Source organism: Nerophis lumbriciformis, linkage group LG27 (assembly GCF_033978685.3).
Source record: "Nerophis lumbriciformis linkage group LG27, RoL_Nlum_v2.1, whole genome shotgun sequence".
NCBI classification, from domain to species: domain Eukaryota; kingdom Metazoa; phylum Chordata; class Actinopteri; order Syngnathiformes; family Syngnathidae; genus Nerophis; species Nerophis lumbriciformis.
The window spans coordinates 8734448-8754977 of NC_084574.2; the positions used below are offsets into that span (position 1 = coordinate 8734448).

General features: G+C 39.2%; 1 protein-coding gene across 4 annotated transcripts in view; it reads right to left on the reverse strand.

Moving 5' to 3' along the window:
- Positions 1-20530, reverse strand: part of inpp4b (inositol polyphosphate-4-phosphatase type II B) — a 621310-nt gene that overhangs the window by 411615 nt on the left and 189165 nt on the right. For all 4 annotated transcript variants that reach the window (XM_061922950.1, XM_061922949.2, XM_061922951.2 and 1 more), the window contains one exon: positions 10715-10831. In XM_061922950.1, coding sequence (XP_061778934.1) covers positions 10715-10831 — 117 coding nt within the window. The remainder of the gene's footprint in view (positions 1-10714; positions 10832-20530) is intronic.

Sequence of the window (20530 nt, forward strand, 5' to 3'; positions counted from 1 at the left end):
TAAGTTTTTGGATGGCTGACAGTCTTTGTTGACTTCTTATTTGAATGTCCGTGGTGTGCTGATCAAAGGTGAGTTTATATTTATATAGTTTAAATTGAGCTCAATTGAGGAGAAACGTCTGGGCTGTACTATTGTACAGTCTTCCCTGATTACATGGCAACAGCTGTTTCTAAGGGAGGGGGGTCGTAAACAGCCGCTGCCTTTGGGCACAAAACAGTTCAAAGAAAAGGTGCCTGGAGGGGGGGTCAGGTCCTGCTTCCTCTCCGCTTCGTAGATCTCAGGTCAAGACAAAATCTTCCTGTGGATTACAATAGCTCAAAGAAACCGACGCCTTCATGTCGCTTCCCATCGTACACAGTGGAGTTTTACAAGCCTTTTGATTGGTAAGATCAAAGACAGCTTTTGTCTGCTCGCCGGGAACTCATTGAAACACAAAGTTTTGTGATAACTTAGATACAATTAGTCTGACAGTCACGATGTGACGACGACGCGCTGCTATGGCCGTTTAAAAAAAGTGGTGATTCATTAGTATCGTGGTACTATACCAATACAGGTATACCGTACAACCCTATACTGTAGTGTATTTCCATGTGTAATGGGACACTCGGCACGCAAAACTACCAACAAATCATCTTTTATTGGTAGTAATTCTTGCCTAATTTCTGTGTGAGATGGACCAAAACTGATATCCCAGTATTTTTATGCCGAATGGCAGTATAGGGTATATAAACAGCAGCGTTTTGTTATTCTAGCTTGTTCATAGGGTTTTACGGTATACCGGTACTAGTATAGTATGGCGGTACTAATGAATCAAAAACGGAACTATACTCTGTTTGGCGCTGCCGAACATGCTCCAGCAATAGAAAACCAGCTATGTCACTGTCAGGTTCAAACAGTGATGACATCTATTAAACAGACAAAGAAGCAAGGAATTAAACAGAGACAGAATTCAATTGAGCTCAATTGAGGAAAAACGTCTGGGCTGTACTCTTTGACAGTGTCCCACCACGCTCTGACGAAAGATTGTACACCTTTTATTTGGACTTTCTCTGATTACATGCCAACAGCTGTTTCTAAGGGAGGGTGGTCGTAAACAGCCGCTGCCTTTGGGCACAAAACAGTTCAAAGAAAAGGTGCCTGGAGGGGGGGTCAGGTCCTGCTTCCTCTCCGCTTTGTAGATCTCAGGTCAAGACAAAATCTTCCTGTGGATTACAATAGCTCAAAGAAACCGACGCCTTCATGTCACTACCCATCGTACACAGTGGAGTTTTACAAGCCTTTTGATTGGTAAGATCAAAGACAGCTTTTGTCTGCTCGCCGGGAACTCATTGAAACACAAAGTTTTGTGATAACTTAGATACAATTATTCTGACAGTCACGATGTGACGACGACGCGCTGCCATGGCCGTTTAAAAAAAAGTGGTGATTCATTAGTATCGTGGTACTATACCAATACAGGTATACCGTACAACCCTATACTGTAGTGTATTTCCATGTGTAATGGGACACTCGGCACGCAAAACTACCAACAAATCATCTTTTATTGGTAGTAATTCTTGCCTAATTTCTGTGTGATATGGACCAAAACTGATATCCCAGTATTTTTATGCCGAATGGCAGTATAGGGTATTTACCTACTCAGTGGCCTAGTGGTTAGAGTGTCCGCCCTGAGATCGGTAGGTTGTGAGTTCAAACCCCGGCCGAGTCATACCAAAGACTATAAAAAAAATGGGACCCATTACCTCCCTGCTTGGCACTCAGCATCAAGGGTTGGAATTGGGGGTTAAATCACCAAAATGATTCCCGGGCGCGGCCACCGCTGCTGCCCACTGCTCCCCTCACCTCCCAGGGGGTGATCAAGGGTGATGGGTCAAATGCAGAGAATAATCTCGCCACACCTAGTGTGTGTGTGACAATCATTGGTACTTTAACTTTAACTTTAAACAGCAGCGTTTTGTTATTCTAGCTTGTTAATAGGGTTTTACGGTATACCGGTACTAGTATAGTATGGCGGTACTAATGAATCAAAAACGGAACTATACTCTGTTTGGCGCTGCCGAACATGCTCCAGCAATAGAAAACCAGCAATGTCACTGTCAGGTTCAAACAGTGATGACATCTATTAAACAGACAAAGAAGCAAAGGATTTAAACAGAGACAGAATTCAATTTAGCTCAATTGAGGAGAAACGTCTGGGCTGTACTCTTTTGACAGTGTCCCACCACGCTCTGACGAAAGATTGTACACCTTTTATTTGGACTTTCCCTGATTACATGGCAACAGCTGTTTCTAAGGGAGGGTGGTCGTAAACAGCCGCTGCCTTTGGTCACAAAACAGTTCAAAGAAAAGGTGCCTGGAGGGGGGTCAGGTCCTGCTTCCTCTCCGCTTTGTAGATCTCGGGTCAAGACAAAATCTTCCTGTGGATTACTGACACCGTCATGTCGCTTCCCATCCTACACACAAGCCTTTAGATTGGTAAGATCAAAGACAGCTTTTGTCTGCTCGCCGGGAGCTCATTGAAACACAAAGTTTTGTGATAACTTAGATACAATTATTCTGACAGTCACGATGGGACGACGACGCGCCGTTTAAAAAAAGTGGGGTGGTACTCTTGAGAGGCGGTATAGTACCGAATATGATTCATTAGTATCGTGGTACTATACGAGTACCGGTGTACCGTACAACCCGAGCTAGGTCACTTCAAAATCCCAAATAAAGAAAATGTGTCACCACATGAACAAAATTGACTCTCCATCTTCATCCTGGAGTCTCACCTCCCAGCACTGACCTGTGAGAATTTGCCAGTGTTTTTTTTTTTTGTTTTTTTTTCTCCTCTCGTGAGCATCGTCTCGCTGAAACGCCTTCACGTTTATTAGCCTGCTGCAAAAACGAAGGCGAGCCTCCCTCCGGGTGGGGATGCGCGGCGCCGGAATAAGAGGTGTACTCAGGAAGGAAGGTGGGGCGGATCCAGTGCCGAGCTCACACGGGTGTTGTTGAGCATGAATATGCAATGAAGCCTAAGAATACGCTATTGTGCTCTGGTTTCGCAGGAGAGAGGAGGGTTTGCTGCGTGCTGGAGCTCGCACACGAGCGTGAATGTTGTTGTAAACTCATCCAGGCTTTCTTAATGGACGATACGGATAGATGTCAGCTTTGACGATGACTGGCAGACAAAGCACGGCGCATATTTTATGCCGGGTCGATAGCGTGCATGATGGCAGACATGGCAGACAGTCAAGGTCACACGGAGTGGGTGGATGGATCAAGGATCAAGAGTTCTATTTCTCCGCTAATGTCAGAGGAATATACACTATATTGCCAAAAGTATTTGGCCACCCAGCCAAATGATCAGAATGGAAGCGTGGGATGCAGTGGCGTAAAGCACGTCGCCACTGGACTCTAGAGCAGTGTTTTTCAACCACTGTGCCGCGGCACACTAGTGTGCCGTGAAATACAGTAGGGTGTGCCGTGGGAGATTATGTAATTCCACTTAATTGGGTTAAAAATATTTTTTGCAAACCCATCCATTAGGGGTGTAACGGTACACAAAAATGTCGGTTCGTTACGTACCTCGGTTTAGAGGTCACGGTTCGGTTCATTTTCGGTACAGTAAGAAAACAACAAAATATCCATTTTTAGGTTATTTATTCACCCTTCCACCAAAAATATTTTTCTTAGTTGAATATTTGATGTGAAGTAATGGGAACCTTGGATAGGTCAATAATTCATAATAACATTGATTTTGATTCAATATTATGTTTTGAATAGGGATGTCCGATAATGGCTTTTTGCCAATATCCGATATTGTCCAACTCTTTAATTACCAATACCGATATCACATACTTGCCAACCTTGAGACCTCCAATTTCGGAAGGTGGGGGGTGGGGGGTGGGTGCGGGGGCGTGGTTAAGAGGGGAGGAGTATATTTACAGCTAGAATTCACCAAGTCAAGTATTTCATATATATATCCCCGCGACCCTGAAGGGAATAAGCGGTAGTAAATGAATGGATGGATGGATGGATGGATATATATATATATATATATATATATATATAAACAAAAGAAATACTTGAATTTCAGTGTTCATTTATTTACACATAACACTCATCTACTCATTGTTGAGTTAAGGGTTGAATTGTCCATCCTTGTTCTATTCTCTGTCACTATCTTTCTAACCATGCTGAACACCCTCTCTGATATTGCTGTGTGGCACGCACAAAAGTGCTTTCATCAAATGCACTAGATGGCAGTATTGTCCTGTTTAAGAGTGTCACAACATTGCTGTTTACGGCAGACGGACTGCTTTACTGTAGACGTTCTTTATATTGTGGGAAAGCGGACTCAGGTCCGCATGGAGCTGGAGGGGGCGTGGCCTACAGCTCCGCCTGAATTTCGGGAGATTTTCGGGAGAAAATTTGTCCCGGGAGGTTTTCGGGAGAGGCGCTGAATTTCGGGAGTCTCCCGGAAAATCCGGGAGGGTTGGCAAGTATGCGATATCAACCCATACCGATATCAACCGATATATACAATCGTGGAATTAACACATTATTATGCCTAATTTGGACAACCAGGTATGGTGAAGATAAGGTACTTTTAAAAAAATTTTATAAAATAAAATAAGATAAATAAATTACAAAAAAATTATTGAATAAAAAAGAAAGTAAAACAATATAAAAACAGTTACTTAGAAACTAGTAATTAATTAAAATGAGTAAAATTAACTGTTAAAGGTTAGTACTATTAGTGGACCAGCAGCACGCACAATCATGTGTGCTTACGGACTGTATCCCTTGCAGACTGTATTGATATATATTGATATATAATGTAGGAACCAGAATATTAATAACAGAAAGAAACAACCCTTTTGTGTAAATGAGTGTAAATGGGGGAGGGAGGTTTTTTGGGTTAGTGCACTAATTGTAAGTGTATCTTGTGTTTTTTATGTTGATTTAACTAAAAAAAAAAAAAAAAAAAAAAAAAAAAAAAGATACCGATAATGAAAAAACGATACCGATCATTTCCGCAGACTGTATTGATAAATAGAAATATATAATGTAGGAACCAGAATATTAATAACAGAAAGAAACAACACTTTTTGGGTTGGTGTACTAATTGTAAGTGTATCTTGTGTTTTATTATGTTGATTTAATTAAAAAAATAAATAAAATAAAATAAATAAAACGATACCGATAAAAAAATAAAGCGATACCGATAATTTACGATATTACATTTTAACGCATTTATCGGACATCTGTAGTTTTGAGCAATGACAGTTTGAAAGAAAAAAAAACAGCTTTGTTTTATTAGTCAACATTGCAACTTTTTCTAAATTACATTTAACCTTTAAGCTTTTTTATTTCACTTTTATTATGTTTTTGTTTATTTTAATAATATTTTTAGAATGTGCCGTGGGCTGTGGGCCGCAAATGGCCTCCGCGGCACACTTTTGACACCCCTGCTATAGATAATAAAAAATTAAATGTGATAAATCTATGGATAAAAAGCAGAGCCTAGCGACGCATTCGCGTTTATCATAACTCTCTCTCTCTCTCTGTCTCTGCCCCTCCCTCACCAATGCTGCTGCGTGCACAATTAATTAAAATGAGCAAAATTAACTGTTAAAGGTTAGTACTATTAGTGGACCAGCAGCACGCACAATCATGTGTGCTAACAGACTGTATCCCTTGCAGACTGTATTGATATGTATAAATGTATAATGTAGGAACCACAATATTAATAACAGAAAGAAACAACACTTTTGTGTAAATGAGTGTAAATGGGGGAGGGAGTTTTTTTGGGTTAGTGCACTAATTGTAAGTGTATCTTGTGTTTTTTATGTTGATTTAACTTTAAAAAAAATTTAAATTAAATTAAAAAAAAGATACCGATAATGAAAAAACGATACCGATCATTTCCGCAGAATGTATTGATAAATAGAAATATATAATGTAGGAACCAGAATATTAATAACAGAAAGAAACAACACTTTTTGGGTTGGTGTACTAATTGTAAGTGTATCTTGTGTTTTATTATGTTGATTTAATTAAAAAAATAAATAAATAAATAAATAACTTTTGACACACCTGCTATAGATAATAAAAAATTAAATGTGATAAATCTATGGATAAAAAGCAGAGCCTGGCGACGCATGCACGTTTATCATAACTCTCTCTCTCTCTCTGTCTCTGCCCCTCCCTCACCAATGCTGCTGCACGCACAATTTGTATTGTTTTTAACCCCTTCTTAACCCTGAACGTACATCGAAAATACACGCAACCCTAACTCAAAATGCCGGACATTTGAGGCATTTAAGAAACTCCGCCCTGACAGCTCCGCAAAAGAGGACATGTCCGGTGAAAAGAGGACGTATGGTCAGTCTATCCTGGCCCGTTAGCTGCTAGCATGCCGTGTGTGCATTGTTTACACAACGTGCGTTACGCTACTTAATATGTCCGTGTGGAAACTCCTTCGGTACACCTCCGAACCGAACCAAAACCCCCGTACCGAAACGGTTCAATACAAATACACGTACCGTTACACCCCTAATATTCAATAATACTGTGATAATAACTTCTATAGGAAATGTTCACATCGTCAGGTCCGTAGTTTGTAGTGATATTGCTATAGCAATCCTCATCCATAGCAACTTCAGGAAAAAAAAAAAAAAGGTTCTCTCCCTCTGCTTCCCCACTAGTGGTGAGTTATTCCGTTTGATGGCGCGGCGAAGGAAAGAGTTCAGCTCCTCGTGTGCAGAAGGTGGCTGGCATCGTCTACGATTGCTCGCAGTTTGTCCGGAGATATTGTCTCTGCAACCGTCACCAGGGAGTCCAGCTCCATGCCAATCACAAGCGGTGTTACGAGGGAAACAAACAAGCAGCGCTATGAAAACAAGCCCAACAGGCAATGTGTGGAAAACAAGAGTCCGCTCAAGAGTACAGAAAACCAGGCAACGTTGTGTTGAAAAGGACAAACTACCTTCCAGCTAGTGTTGTCCCGATACCAATATGTTGGTACCGGTACCAAAATGTATTTTGATACTCTTCTAAATAAAGGGCACCACAAAAAAATTGAATTATTGGCTTTATTTTAACAAAAAATCTTAGGGTACATTAAACATATGTTTATTATTACAAGTTTGTCCTTAAATAAAATAGTGAACATACTAGACAACTTGTCTTTTAGTAGTAAGTAAACAAACAAAGGCTCCTAATTAGTCTGCTGACGTATGCAGTAACATATTGTGTCATTTATACACCTATTATTTTGTACACATTATGAGGAACAAGCTGTAAAAATGTATTATTAATCTACTTGTTCATTTACTGTTAATATCTGCTTACTTTCTCTTTCAACATGTTCTATCTCCACTTCTGTTAAAATGTAATAATCACTTATTCTTTTGCTGTTTGATACTTGACATTAGTTTTGGATGACACATTGGTCATATTCAAAGTCCTAATGTGTCCAGGGACGTATTTCCTGAGTTTATAAACATAACCTTTTAAAAAAAAACGAAAAAATATTATGTGATGCTAAAAAAATATCGATGTAATCATAGTAGTATCGACTGGAAACGCCCTGTACTTGGTATCATTACAGTGGATGTTAGGTGTAGATCTACTAATGGCGTTTGTTTACATTGTTTTTTTGTGTTTTTTTTTTTAACATTAGTTTTGGATGATACCACAAATTTGGGCATCGATCCTATACCAAGTAGTTACAGGATCGTACAATGGTCATATTCAAAGTCCTCATGTGTCCAGGGCTGTATTTCCAAAGTTTATAAACATAAAATATATTTAAAAAAATGGTGTGATGCTAAAAAATATCGATGTAATCATACTAGTATCGACTAGATATGCTCCTGTACTTGGTACATGTGTCTGCTTGTAAGTACTCCGTGATTGTGCGCTGCCGAACATGCTCCTCTGCTCGTAGCGGGGGGCGGTGGGTAGCGGGGGGGGGGGGGGGGGGGGTGGACCCTATACTTTTAGAGGCAGTATAGTACCGAATATGATTCATTAGTATCGCAGTACTATACCAATACCGGTATACTGTACAACCCTATTACCAGCGCATGCATATTTTGCTTTATTGTGGGAACTGAAAAGCAAACCCAAATAAGTAACCACACGATTAAATGCAACCCTCGAAAAAACACACCCCACATCTTATAAAATTTGCAGGCAACTTTAGAAAGAAAAAAAAAAGTGGTACTTTTATATTCCATTGGTACTACCAGTTATCGGTTTACTGAAAAATAAACTGTGCCATATTAAGATACCTTTATTACGTCAGCCGGATCAAACACTTGGCGGGCAAACAAGCAGCACTCAGTCGGACTGAGTCGGACTACCTACTAATAATGTTGTAAATGTCCACGCCAACAAAGAAAGTATGCCTGATAAAAAAAAAAAAAACAATGGAAAGTAAAGCCCAGCTCCAATTATTTAAAATGTGCTAGCTTGATGCTAATTTACATTGGATTTGCCAAAGACGTGCTACTGATTAGCATTAGTGATTTTACATAGCGATTTTCACACCTCCAAATATGGAAACAAAAACTACAACTGTGGTACACGTTACAATCAAACAGCTGGTGTGTAATAAGTACAACACCTACAGTATGAATACTTTGTCGGGCGCAACACAAGAATAGACTCAGCTTAATGGCAAAGACTACCTTCTGACTTGTTGCAAGTTTCCATGCCAACAAAGCTGGTATGTCTGATGAAACACAATGGAAAGTAAAGCACAGCTCCACTTATCTAAAATGCGATAGCTTGAAGCTAATTTACATCGGATTTGCCAAAGACATGCTACTGATTAGCATTAGTTATTTTACATGGCGATTTTCACACCTCCAAACATGAGAACATAAAGTACAATTGTGATACACATTACAATCAAACAGCTGGTGTGTAATAAATACAACACCTACAGTATGAATACTTTGTCGGGGGCAACACAAGAATAGATTAAGCTTAATGGCAAAGACTACCTTCTGACTTGTTGCAAGTTTCCACGCCAACAAAGCAGGTATGCCTGATAAAAAACAATGGAAAGTAAAGTGCAGCTCTACTTATCTAAAATGCGATAGCTTGATGCTAATTTACATCGGATTTGCCAAAGACATGCTACAGATTAGCATTAGTGATTTTACATGGCAATATTCCCACCTCCAAATATGGGAACAACAACTACAATTGTGATACACGTTACAATCAAACAGCTGGTGTGTAACAAGTACAACACCTACAGTATAAATACTTTGTCGGGCGCAACAAAATAATAGATTCAGCTTAATGGCAAAGACTACTTTCGGACTAGGATGCAAAGTCTACTATATGATACTTGCAAGTAAGACCCAGAAGTGTAAGAAATCAAGATAAAACAACAATTATGTAAATAGAAAATATGGCAAACCGGTACTTTTCAAACAGAGTATAGTACCGTATTTGATTCATTAGTACCGCGATACTATACTAGTACCGGTATACCGTACAACCAAGCTAAAATGACAAAAAGCTGTTGTTCTCTGTATGTGCCGCTTTGTCAGCACGTGCACACACAGAAATCCCTTTGGGTGCCCTCAAAACGATCAGAAATCCCGAAAATCATTAACTTCAGCAACCATATTAGCACAAATAAACATTTAACAAAGTAAAATTCACTTAAATTAACAGCAGCAAAGGAAAAGAGCAAACCGACAGAGGGAGAAGGAGGTGTAGGGTACGTGAAGTGAAGTGAATTATATTTTATAGAGCGCTTTTCTCTAGTGACTCAAAGCGCTTTACATAGTGAAACCCAATATCTAAGTTACATTTAAACCAGTGTGGGTGGCACTGGGAGCAGGTGGGTAAAGTGTCTTGCCCAAGGACACAACGGCAGTGACTAGGATGGCGGAAGCGGGGATCGAACCTGCAACCCTCAAGTTGCTGGCACGGCCGCTCTACCAACCGAGCTATACCGCCCCGTACGTATGTGTGCGTTTGGAAGAGGCGCCGCTGAATGACAGGTAAGCTCTTTCCATCCACTGCGAAATAAGTCCCATCAAAATGCCACAAAAACAGCTTTTGCACCCAATTATCATCAGCTCACTGTTGGAATGTTGAATAAAAATATGATTTATTATTACTAAACCAATCAACATATATTAACACATGAACACAAACAGAAGTACCAAGAATTGGTACCGTTGGTATTGATTCCCGGAAACTGGTAATTGGTACCGTAACGATTCAAATGTAAAAGGTGCCCTTAAACCCGTAAAAGGTTCCTTGCCGTCCTTCCAGTAGTCTGCCTTCGTTCCTCGTGACGAGCTGTGCGTCTCTTCTTTTCCCCCGCGTTCCTTCGGCTTCCCTGACGGCCTCATGGATCCCGACCTCCCGCTTGGACGCGGACCTCCCACACCCCAGCCATCGCCCCCGAATTCCTGCTTGCCTTTCCCCTCCGGGACTTCTCCTGCTTCTCACTCAACAGCTAATATCCACACATAGTCTCACACCATACACTCTTGAATTTAGTCACACTCCATTCTCTAGTTTAGTTATATTATTGTTTGGGTATTATATATATATTGCAAATATATATATAATAAATACATAGAGCTACTATGCCCCTTTGTAGTCTGTGCCGTCCACTCCCCCCGGATACACAACATCACTTTCGCCGAAAATTCAACCAACGAGGGGGGAAAAAAAATGTACTCACTGCTTCGTGGCTCTTGTCCCTGGCATCATACACAGTTAACTTGACGACTGTCTCCGGGGCGGCGGGACCGTCGGAGGGGAAGGTCACCCCCGATAGAAAGCACGGGTCTTTGTTTGCCTGTGGGAAAAAGAGAAAGGGACAAGACAGAAAATCGGGTGAGATGCAGGTCGCCCGGAGATACAACACACATGCTAACGAGGAGGCATGCAGCCAAACGGAGACTGTGGGCCAGGACGATGGCGTCTTGGGCCGACAGCCGGGATCCGTCTCTTGTCCTGCCGCTGCTGCAACAGGACAGATAGAGCCGTCCCCAGCGGGTCTCCCTGTAAAGTCTCTAAGTGAGACTGCAGGGAAACACGTGTTGACAGGTAAATTGGACCAAAACATCCCCACCTCCCAGTGTTAAACACACCAGAGGGCCAACACTCTCCCGTACGACCGCAGGGCTGATTTATGACCCCCACAACCAAAGCCCACTTTTACAATACTGTGGAGAGTGTGGATTTAAACTAGAAAAACACTGCAGTGCCAGCACTGGACACACAAAAAAAGACCTGTTGAGAGAGATTGTGTCTTGAGAGGCAGACAAACTATATACTGCACATATATGATATACAGTACATGTATGATATACAGTACATATGATATACAGTACCGTATTTTTCGGAGTATAAGTCGCACCGGCCGAAAATGCATAATAAAATGTTACTTAAAACATTGTAAAGTTAACTTATATTGTATTTAATGATGGTGACAATTTGACTGTGAGCATGATCATGGTTGTGTTGGTTTAGAGCAGGGGTGCTCACACTTTTTCTGCAGGCGAGCTACTTTTCAATTGATCAAGTCGTGGGGATCTACCTCATTCATATATATAATTTATATTTACTTATTTATGAAATATATGTTATTGTTAATAAGTTAAAGGTGTTTAATGATAATGCAAGCATGTTTAACACATAGTTAATATTGTTAATAAATTAAAGGTGTTTAATGATAATGCAATCATGTTTAACACAGTTAATATTGTTAATAAATTAAAGGTGTTTAATGATAATACAAGAATGTTTAATACATATAGTTAATATTGTTAATACATTAAAGGTGTTTAATGACAATACAAGTATGTTTAATACATATAGTTAATATTGTTAACAAATTAAAGGTGTTTAAAGATAATACAAGCATGTTTAACACATATAGTTAATATTGTTAACAAGTTAAAGGTGTTTAATGATAATACAAGCATGTTTAATACATATAGTTAGTATTATGAATAAGTTAAAGGTGTTTAAAGATAATACAAGCATGTTTAACACATATAGTTAATATTGTTAACAAGTTAAAGGTGTTTAAAGATAATACAAGCATGTTTAACACATAGTTAATATTGTTAATAAAATAAAAGGTGTTTAATGACAATACAAGTATGTTTAATACATATAGTTAATATTGTTAACAAGTTAAAGGTGTTTAAAGATAATACAAGCATGTTTAACACATATAGTTAATATTGTTAACAAGTTAAGGTGTTTAAAGATAATACAAGCATGTTTAACACATATAGTTAATATTGTTAACAAGTTAAGGTGTTTAAAGATAATACATGCATGTTTAACACATATAGATTCCTTTCTTTCATGAAGACAAGAATATAAGTTGGTGTATTACCTGATTGTGATGACTTGCATTGATAGGAATCAGACAGTGGTGCTAAAAACGTCCGCATTTTCGAATGGAGGAGAAAAAAGTCCTCCTTTCTGTCCAATACCACATTAAAGTGGTTGGTTTTTGGCATCTTGTTTGTCCAGCTTCCGTACTCCTTTGTATACACTTTACAAGAAATACATTGTCGGCAAACTCCGTAGCTTGCTAGCTTGTGCACGCCAGCTTTCTGAGACTCTTATTTTGGTAGCGCAACTGTTCAGTCGGTCTTTGGAGTTTTGACGACAGGTACGGCGCCAGAGTCTGTTGAAATAAAGTGTTTCTCGCCTTCCAGTCGGTAATTTAAATGATCTGGCAGCAGCCAGCGTCATCTCAGAAGACCCTCGGGTGCCGTGAATGTCAATCAAGTGACGAAAGTGACGTCATAGTGAAGATTTATGATCGCTCATTTTTAGGACTATTTTTTTAATGCCTGGCTGGTGATCGACTGACACACCCTCCGAGATCGACCGGTAGCTCGCGATCGACGTAATGAGCACCCCTGGTTTAGAGCGATCTCAACAAGTTACAAGTCTGAGAATGTCAACATGTTCAAAAAAAGAGCACAAAGAAGAAGAGACCATTTAATTTCCCCCCTTCTCCGTATTTCAATAATTACTGTTAACTTGTTTAGAAAATAATAGAGAATGTGTAGCAATTGATAGCGTATAAAGTGATGAAACAAAAACGAAAAATGAAGAAATAAAAGTGTTTAAAAAAAAAAAGACTATAAAATAAATAAATAAATAAAAATTTTAAATAAAAAAAAGTGAAGAAAAATGTAAATACTTAAGTAAATAATATTGGAAACCAAATCAATAATATTTAAAAAAAACAAGTTTAAAAAAAATGCAAAATAAAGAAGGAAAAAAACATATATAAGTTGCACTGGAGTATAAGTCGCATTTTGGGGGGAAATGTATTTGATAAAAGCCAACACCAAGAATAGACATTTGAAAGGCAATTTAAAATAAATAAAGAATAGTGAACAACAGGCTGAATAAGTGTACGTTATATGAGGCATAAATAACCAACTGGTATGTTAACGTAACATATTATGGTAAGAGTCATTCAAATAACTATAACATATATCCATCCATCCATCCATCTTCTTCCGCTTATCCGAGGTCGGGTCGCGGGGGCAGCAGCTTAAGCAGGGAAGCCCAGGCTTCCCTCTCCCCAGTCACTTCGTCCAGCTCCTCCCGGGGGATCCCGAGGCGTTCCCAGGCCAGCCGGGAGAGATAGTCTTCCCAGCGTGTCCTGGGTCTTCCCCGTGGCCTCCTACCGGTCGGACGTGCCCGAAACACCTTCCTAGGGAGGCGTTCGGGTGGCATCCTGACCAGATGCCCGAACCACCTCATCTGGCTCCTCTCGATGTGGAGGAGCAGCGGCTTTACTTTGAGCTCCCCCCGGATGACAGAGCTTCTCACCCTATCTCTAAGGGAGAGCCCCGCCACCCGGCGGAGGAAACTCATTTGGGCCGCTTGTACCCGTGATCTTGTCCTTTCGGTCATAACCCAAAGCTCATGACCATAGGTGAGGATGGGAACGTAGATCGACCTGTAAATTGAGAGCTTTGCCTTCCAGCTCAGCTCCTTCTTCACCACAACAGATCGATACAGCGTCCGCATTACTGAAGACGCCGCACCGATCCGCCTGTCGATCTCACGATCCACTCTTCCCTCACTCGTGAACAAGACTCCGAGGTACTTGAACTCCTCCACTTGGGGCAGGGTCTCCTCCCCAACCCGAAGATGGCATTCCACCCTTTTCCGGGCGAGAACCATGGACTCGGACTTGGAGGTGCTGATTCTCATCCCAGTCGCTTCACACTCGGCTGCGAACCGATCCAGCGAGAGCTGAAGATCCTGGCCAGATGAAGCCATCAGGACCACATCATCTGCAAAAAGCAGAGACCTAATCCTGCAGCCACCAAACCAGATCCCCTCAACGCCTTGACTGCATCTAGAAATTCTGTCCATAAAAGTTATGAACAGAATCGGTGACAAAGGGCAGCCTTGGCGGAGTCCAACCCTCACTGGAAACGTGTCCGACTTACTGCCGGCAATGCGGACCAAGCTCTGACACTGATCATACAGGGAGCGGACCGCCAAAATCAGACAGTCCGATACCCCATACTCTCTGAGCACTCCCCACAAGACTTCCCCCTTTTCCGTATTTCAATAATTACTGTTAACTTGTTTAGAAAATAATAGAGAATGTGTAGCAATTGATAGCGTATAAAGTGATGAAACAAAAGCGAAAAATGAAGAAATAAAAGTGTTTAAAAAAATAAAAAAGTGACTATAAAATAAATTTAAAAAAAATGTTTTAAATAAAAAAAAGTGAAGAAAAATGTAAATACTTAAATAATATTGGAAACCAAATCAATAATATTAAAAAAAAAAACAAGTTTTAAAAAAAGTGGAAAAAAGTGTTAAAAATGTAAATAACTAAGTACCGTATTTTTCGGAGTATAAGTCGCTCCGGAATATAAGTCGCACTGACCGAAAATGCATAATAAAGAAGGAAAAAAACATATATAAGTCGCACTGGAGTATAAGTCGCATTTTGGGGGGAAATGTATTTGATAAAAGCCAACACCAAGAATAGACATTTGAAAGGCAATTTAAAATAAATAAAGAATAGTGAACAACAGGTTGAATAAGTGTACGTTATATGAGGCATAAATAACCAACTGGTATGTTAACGTAACATATTATGGTAAGAGTCATTCAAATAACTATAACATATAGAACATGCTATACGTTTACCAAACAATCTGTCACTCCTAATCGCTAAATCCCATGAAATCTTATACGTCTAGTCTCTTACGTGAATGAGATAAATAATATTATTTGATATTTTACAATAATGTGTTAATAATTTCACACATAACCTACTCAGTGGCCTAGTGGTTAGAGTGTCCGCCCTGAGATCGGTAGGTTGTGAGTTCAAACTCCGGCCGAGTCATACCAAAGACTATAAAAATGGGACCCATTACCTCCCTGCTTGGCACTCAGCATCTAGGGTTGGAATTGGGGGTTAAATCACCAAAAATGATTCCCGGGCGCGGCACCGCTGCTGCCCACTGCTCCTCTCACCTCCCAGGGGGTGAACAAGGGGATGGGTCAAATGCAGAGGACAAATTTCACCACACCTAGTGTTGTGAGACAATCGTTGGGACTTTAACTTTAATAAGTCGCTCCTGAGTATAAGTCGCACCCCCGGCCAAACTATGAAAAAAACTGACTTATAGTCCGAAAAATATGGTAGACTGTCCATTTTACAATAAAATTTTACAAAATTTGACTGTAAAATATCGCGTTTATTTGTATTTTTTTTTACATTTTACGGTAAATGGAAAAACAGTACCACTGTTTTTTGGGGGGGGTTTTACGGAAAAATCTGGCAGTTTAGTTGCCAGAGTTCTTGTGTTAAATTGACATTGGTTTTTACAGTACAAACAGTACAAATTATTTTTTTATTCTGCCAGTTTTTCTACCGTAAAAACAAAAGATAATATTTTAAGGGAAAAAACATGAGATAAAAAAGTAACTGATATTTATTTGGTGTTTTTATGTAAAACATTTTTTAATGCTACCATGAAATATATGGAATAATGTGACATATAAAAAAAAAGTATTTAAAAAGTTTTGTTTAAAAAAAAAAAAAAAAAAAATAGAAGAGGGTTCAAATAATATTTTAAGGGAAAAAACATGAGATGAAAAAAGTAACTGATATTTATACAGTGTTTTTATGTAAAACAATTGTTAATGCTACTATAAACTATGTGGAATAATGCGACATGTAAAAAAATGTTATTTAAAAAAAACTTGTTAAAAAAAAAAAAGAGTTAAAATAATATTTTAAGGGACAAAACATGATAAAAAAGTAACTGAGATTTATTTGGTGTTTTTATGTAAAACATTTTTTAATGCTACCATAAAATATATGGAATAATGCGACATGTACGTTATATGAGGCATAAATAACCAACTGGTATGTTAACGTAACATATTATGGTAAGAGTCATTCAAATAACTATAACATATAGAACATGCTATACGTTTACCAAACAATCTGTCAGTCCTAATCGCTAAATCCCATGAAATCTTATACGTCTAGTCTCTTACGTGAATGAGATAAATAATATTATTTGATATTTTACGCTAATGTGTTAATAATTTCACACATAAGTCGCTCCTGAGTATAAGTCGCACCCCCGGCCAAACTATGAAAAAAACTGCGACTTATAGTCCGAAAAATACGGTACATACAGTCAAGAAAATAAATATTTGAACACCCTGCTATTTTGCTAGTCCCACTTAGAAATCATGGAGGGGTCTGAAATGTTCATGGTAGGTGCATGTCCACTGTATGAGAGATAACCTAAAAAGAAAAATCCGGAAATCACAATCTATGATTTTTTTAACAATTTATTTGTGTGATACAGCTGAAAATAAGTATTTGAACACCAGCATTAATATTTGGTAGAGTAGCCTTTGTTTGCAATTACAGAGTTCAAACGTTTCCTGTAGTTCTTCACCAGGTTTGCACAGACTACAGGAGGGATTTTGGCCCACTCCTCCACACAGATCTTCTCTAGATCAGTCAGGTTTCTAGGCTGTCGCTGAGTAACACAGACTCTCAGCTCCCTCCAAAGATTTTCAATTGGATTTAGGTTTGGAGACTGGCTAGGCCACTCCAGAACCTTGATATGGTTCTTACAAAGCCACTTCTTGGTTTTCCTGGCTGTGTGCTTTGGGTCATTGTCATGTTGGAAGATCCAGCCACGACTCATCGTCAATGATCTGACTGAGGGAAGGAGGTTTTTAGCCAAAATCTCACAATACATGGCTGCAGTCATCCTCTCCTTAATACAGTACAGTCGTCCTGTCCCATGAGCAGAAAAACACCCCCAAGCATGATGCTACCACCCCCATGCTTCACAGTAGGATGGTACGCATCATTCTTCTTCCTCCAAACACGCATAGTGGAATTATGACCAAAAAGGTCAATTTTGGTCTCATCTGTCCACAAAACTTTCTCCCATGACTCCTCTGGATCATCCAAATGGTCATTGGCAAACTTAAAACGGGCCTTAACATGTGCTGGTTGAAGAAGGGGAACCTTCCGTGCCATGCATGATTTCAAAGCATGACGTCTTAGTGTATTACTAACAGTGACCATGGAAACAGTGGTCCCAGCTCTTTTCAGGTCATTGACAAAGTCCTGCTGTGTAGTCCTGGGCTGATTCCTCACCTTTCTTAGCATCATTGAGACCCCAAGAGGTGATATCTTGCATGGGGCTCCACTCCCATTGAGATTGACCGTCATGTTTAGCTTCTTCCATTTTCTAATGATTGCTCCAACAGTGGACCTTTTTGCACCAAGCTGCTTGGCAATTTCTCCGTAGCCCTTTCCATCCTTGTGGAGTTGTACAATTTTGTCTCTGGGGTCTTTGGACAGTTCTTTGGTCTTAGCCATGCTGAATGTTTGGGTCTTACTGATTGTATGGGGTGGACAGGTGTCTTTATGCAGCTAACGACCTCACACAGGTGCATCTGATTCAGGATAATACAGTGGAGTGGAGGAGGACTTTTAAAGGCGGACTAACAGGTCTTTGAGGGTCAGAATTCTAGCTGATAGACAGGTGTTCAAATACTTATTTTCAGCTGTATCACACGAATAAATTGCTAAAAAATCATAGATTGTGATTTCTGGATTTTTCTTTTCAGGTTATCTCTCATACAGTGGACATGCACCTACCGTGAAAATTTCAGACCCCTCCATGATTTCTAAGTGGGAGAACTTGCAAAATAGCAGGGTGTTCAAATACTTATTTTCTTGACTGTATATACTGGATGGACATGAAGACAGAAAAAATATTTCTGCCAAAAAGCCAAACTTTGTGCAAATATCTTGACAGATAAGAGACTTATTATACAAGCAAAGAAGAGCAGGCAGTAGCTCACACATTCTCAGACTTTCTGTAACGTCCAGGAAGAAATCATGTTGGCCAGCTTGAAAAATGTCTCAACTATAAGCTACGTAAAGGAGCCCAGAATTGGGTTCAGTGTTTGCAATATTTCAGCGTTTTCTTACGTGGAAACCATAAAAGTGTCTAAAATTGAGTACCGTATATTTCAGACGATAAGGCGCACTTAAAATCCTTTAATTTTCTCAAAAATGGACAGTGCACCTTATAACGTGGTGCGCTTAATATACGGCATGAGTCTGGTTGTGCTTACCGACCTCAAAGCTATTTTATTTGGTACATGGTGTAATGATAAGTGACCAGTAGATGGCAGTCACACATAAGAGATGCGCCAGTAAACAACACCAACACTTTAAATGTTCCATTGAATTAAATACTGTCATCAGTGAAGCATACACACAAACATATTCAACAGTGGGCTTTCTAACAATTGGGAAGGTTTGTGTCATGTTTGTCCTCAAACAAAAAACATACTAAAACAAAAAAATGGTTTTCCCTTTATCTTTTTCCCTTTTCAGTCCTTTTTCAAAAATGCTCCAGGGAGCCACTAGGGCGGCACCAAAGAGCCGCATGCGGCTCGATAGCTGCGTGTTGCTGACCCCCGAACTATATGATTTACCTGAGAAGCTGGACAGGACAAAAAAATAAATAAAAATTAAAAATAAAAATAAAAAAAATAAAATTAATGTTAAAAAAAACTACTCAGTATCGGTGTTAAAAAATAAAAAATAAAAACATATTGGTTGAATGAATTCTAATGCAAAAACAACACAATTGTGCACCTTTGTGGCCACATTTGCAGAGGAAATAAACGTAAGTCAGAAGTGAAGGGGCTTTTCCAGTCATTTGAGGCTTGTTTATAGCCACTTAGGGTCTATTTGACTAATTCAAAGCACTTTGTATTTACACCGAGGGCTTCCTCTTCCTTCGCTGGGCGTCTCCAGCCTCGGCGGCCCCTCTGGGAGCGTTTGAGGACACGCCGGGACGTGCTAATGAGTCCCAAACAGTCAGACTGGCACACAAGTCCAATCAAAGTCTGGTCACACCCATCAATGTAAAAAAAAAGAAAAAAAGAATGAGCCGATAAAGTTGAAATTTCGCCAGATCAATAAAAGAGCAGGTAGAATAGGTAAAAAAAACAACTAAAACAAACACAGGTCATGCTTGACTTTGAAAGGCTAAAACATTTGAGTGCTGTTCAAGAGTTTGACATCGTAAATTAACTGCAGTTTGACATTTATGTCGACATTTGCATTCATTCCTCCAATCCCTACCGGACGCTTTGAGAGATGTTCAAACATTTGTAGTCGAGTGATTAGCGCCACGTTTTAATGGCTTCATCAATGAGAGCGAAAGCCGCGTAAAAATCACTCGTATAGTTTTTTTTACCTGCCGACTCATTCCAGCAACAACAATCATACTGCTTCCACCCAGACAACTTAGGACCATATATTGATACAAAACTAGACAATAGTCAATGTTACTGATTCCAGCTGGTGGTTTTCATTATTAACTATATAAATAGTTTTAAGTACCGTATTTATCGGAGTATAAATCGCTCCGGAGTATAAGTCGCACCGGCCGAAAATGCATAATAAAGAAAAAAAAAACCATATATAAGTCGCACTGGAGTATAAGTCACATTTTTTGGGGAAATGTATTTGATAAAAGCCAACACCAAGAATAGACATTTGAAAGGCAATTTAAAATAAATAATAAATGACTTATAGTCCGGAAAAAATGGTAGACTGGCCATTTTACAATAAAAACTTTACATTTACAAAATTTTACTGTAAAATATCGCGTTTATTTGTATTTTTTTTACATTTTACGGTAAATGTAAAAACAGTACCACTGTTTTTTGGGGGGTTTTATGGAAAAATCTGGCAGTTTAGTTGCCAGAATTATTGTGTTAAATTGACATTGGTTTTTACAGTACAAGTTATTTTCTTATTCTGCCAGTTTTTCTACCATAAAAACAAAAGATAATATTTTAAGGGAAAAAACATGAGATAAAAAAGTAACTGATATTTATTTGGTGTTTTTATGTAAAACATTTTTTAATGCTACCATGAAATATATGGAATAATGTGACATATAAAAAAAAAGTA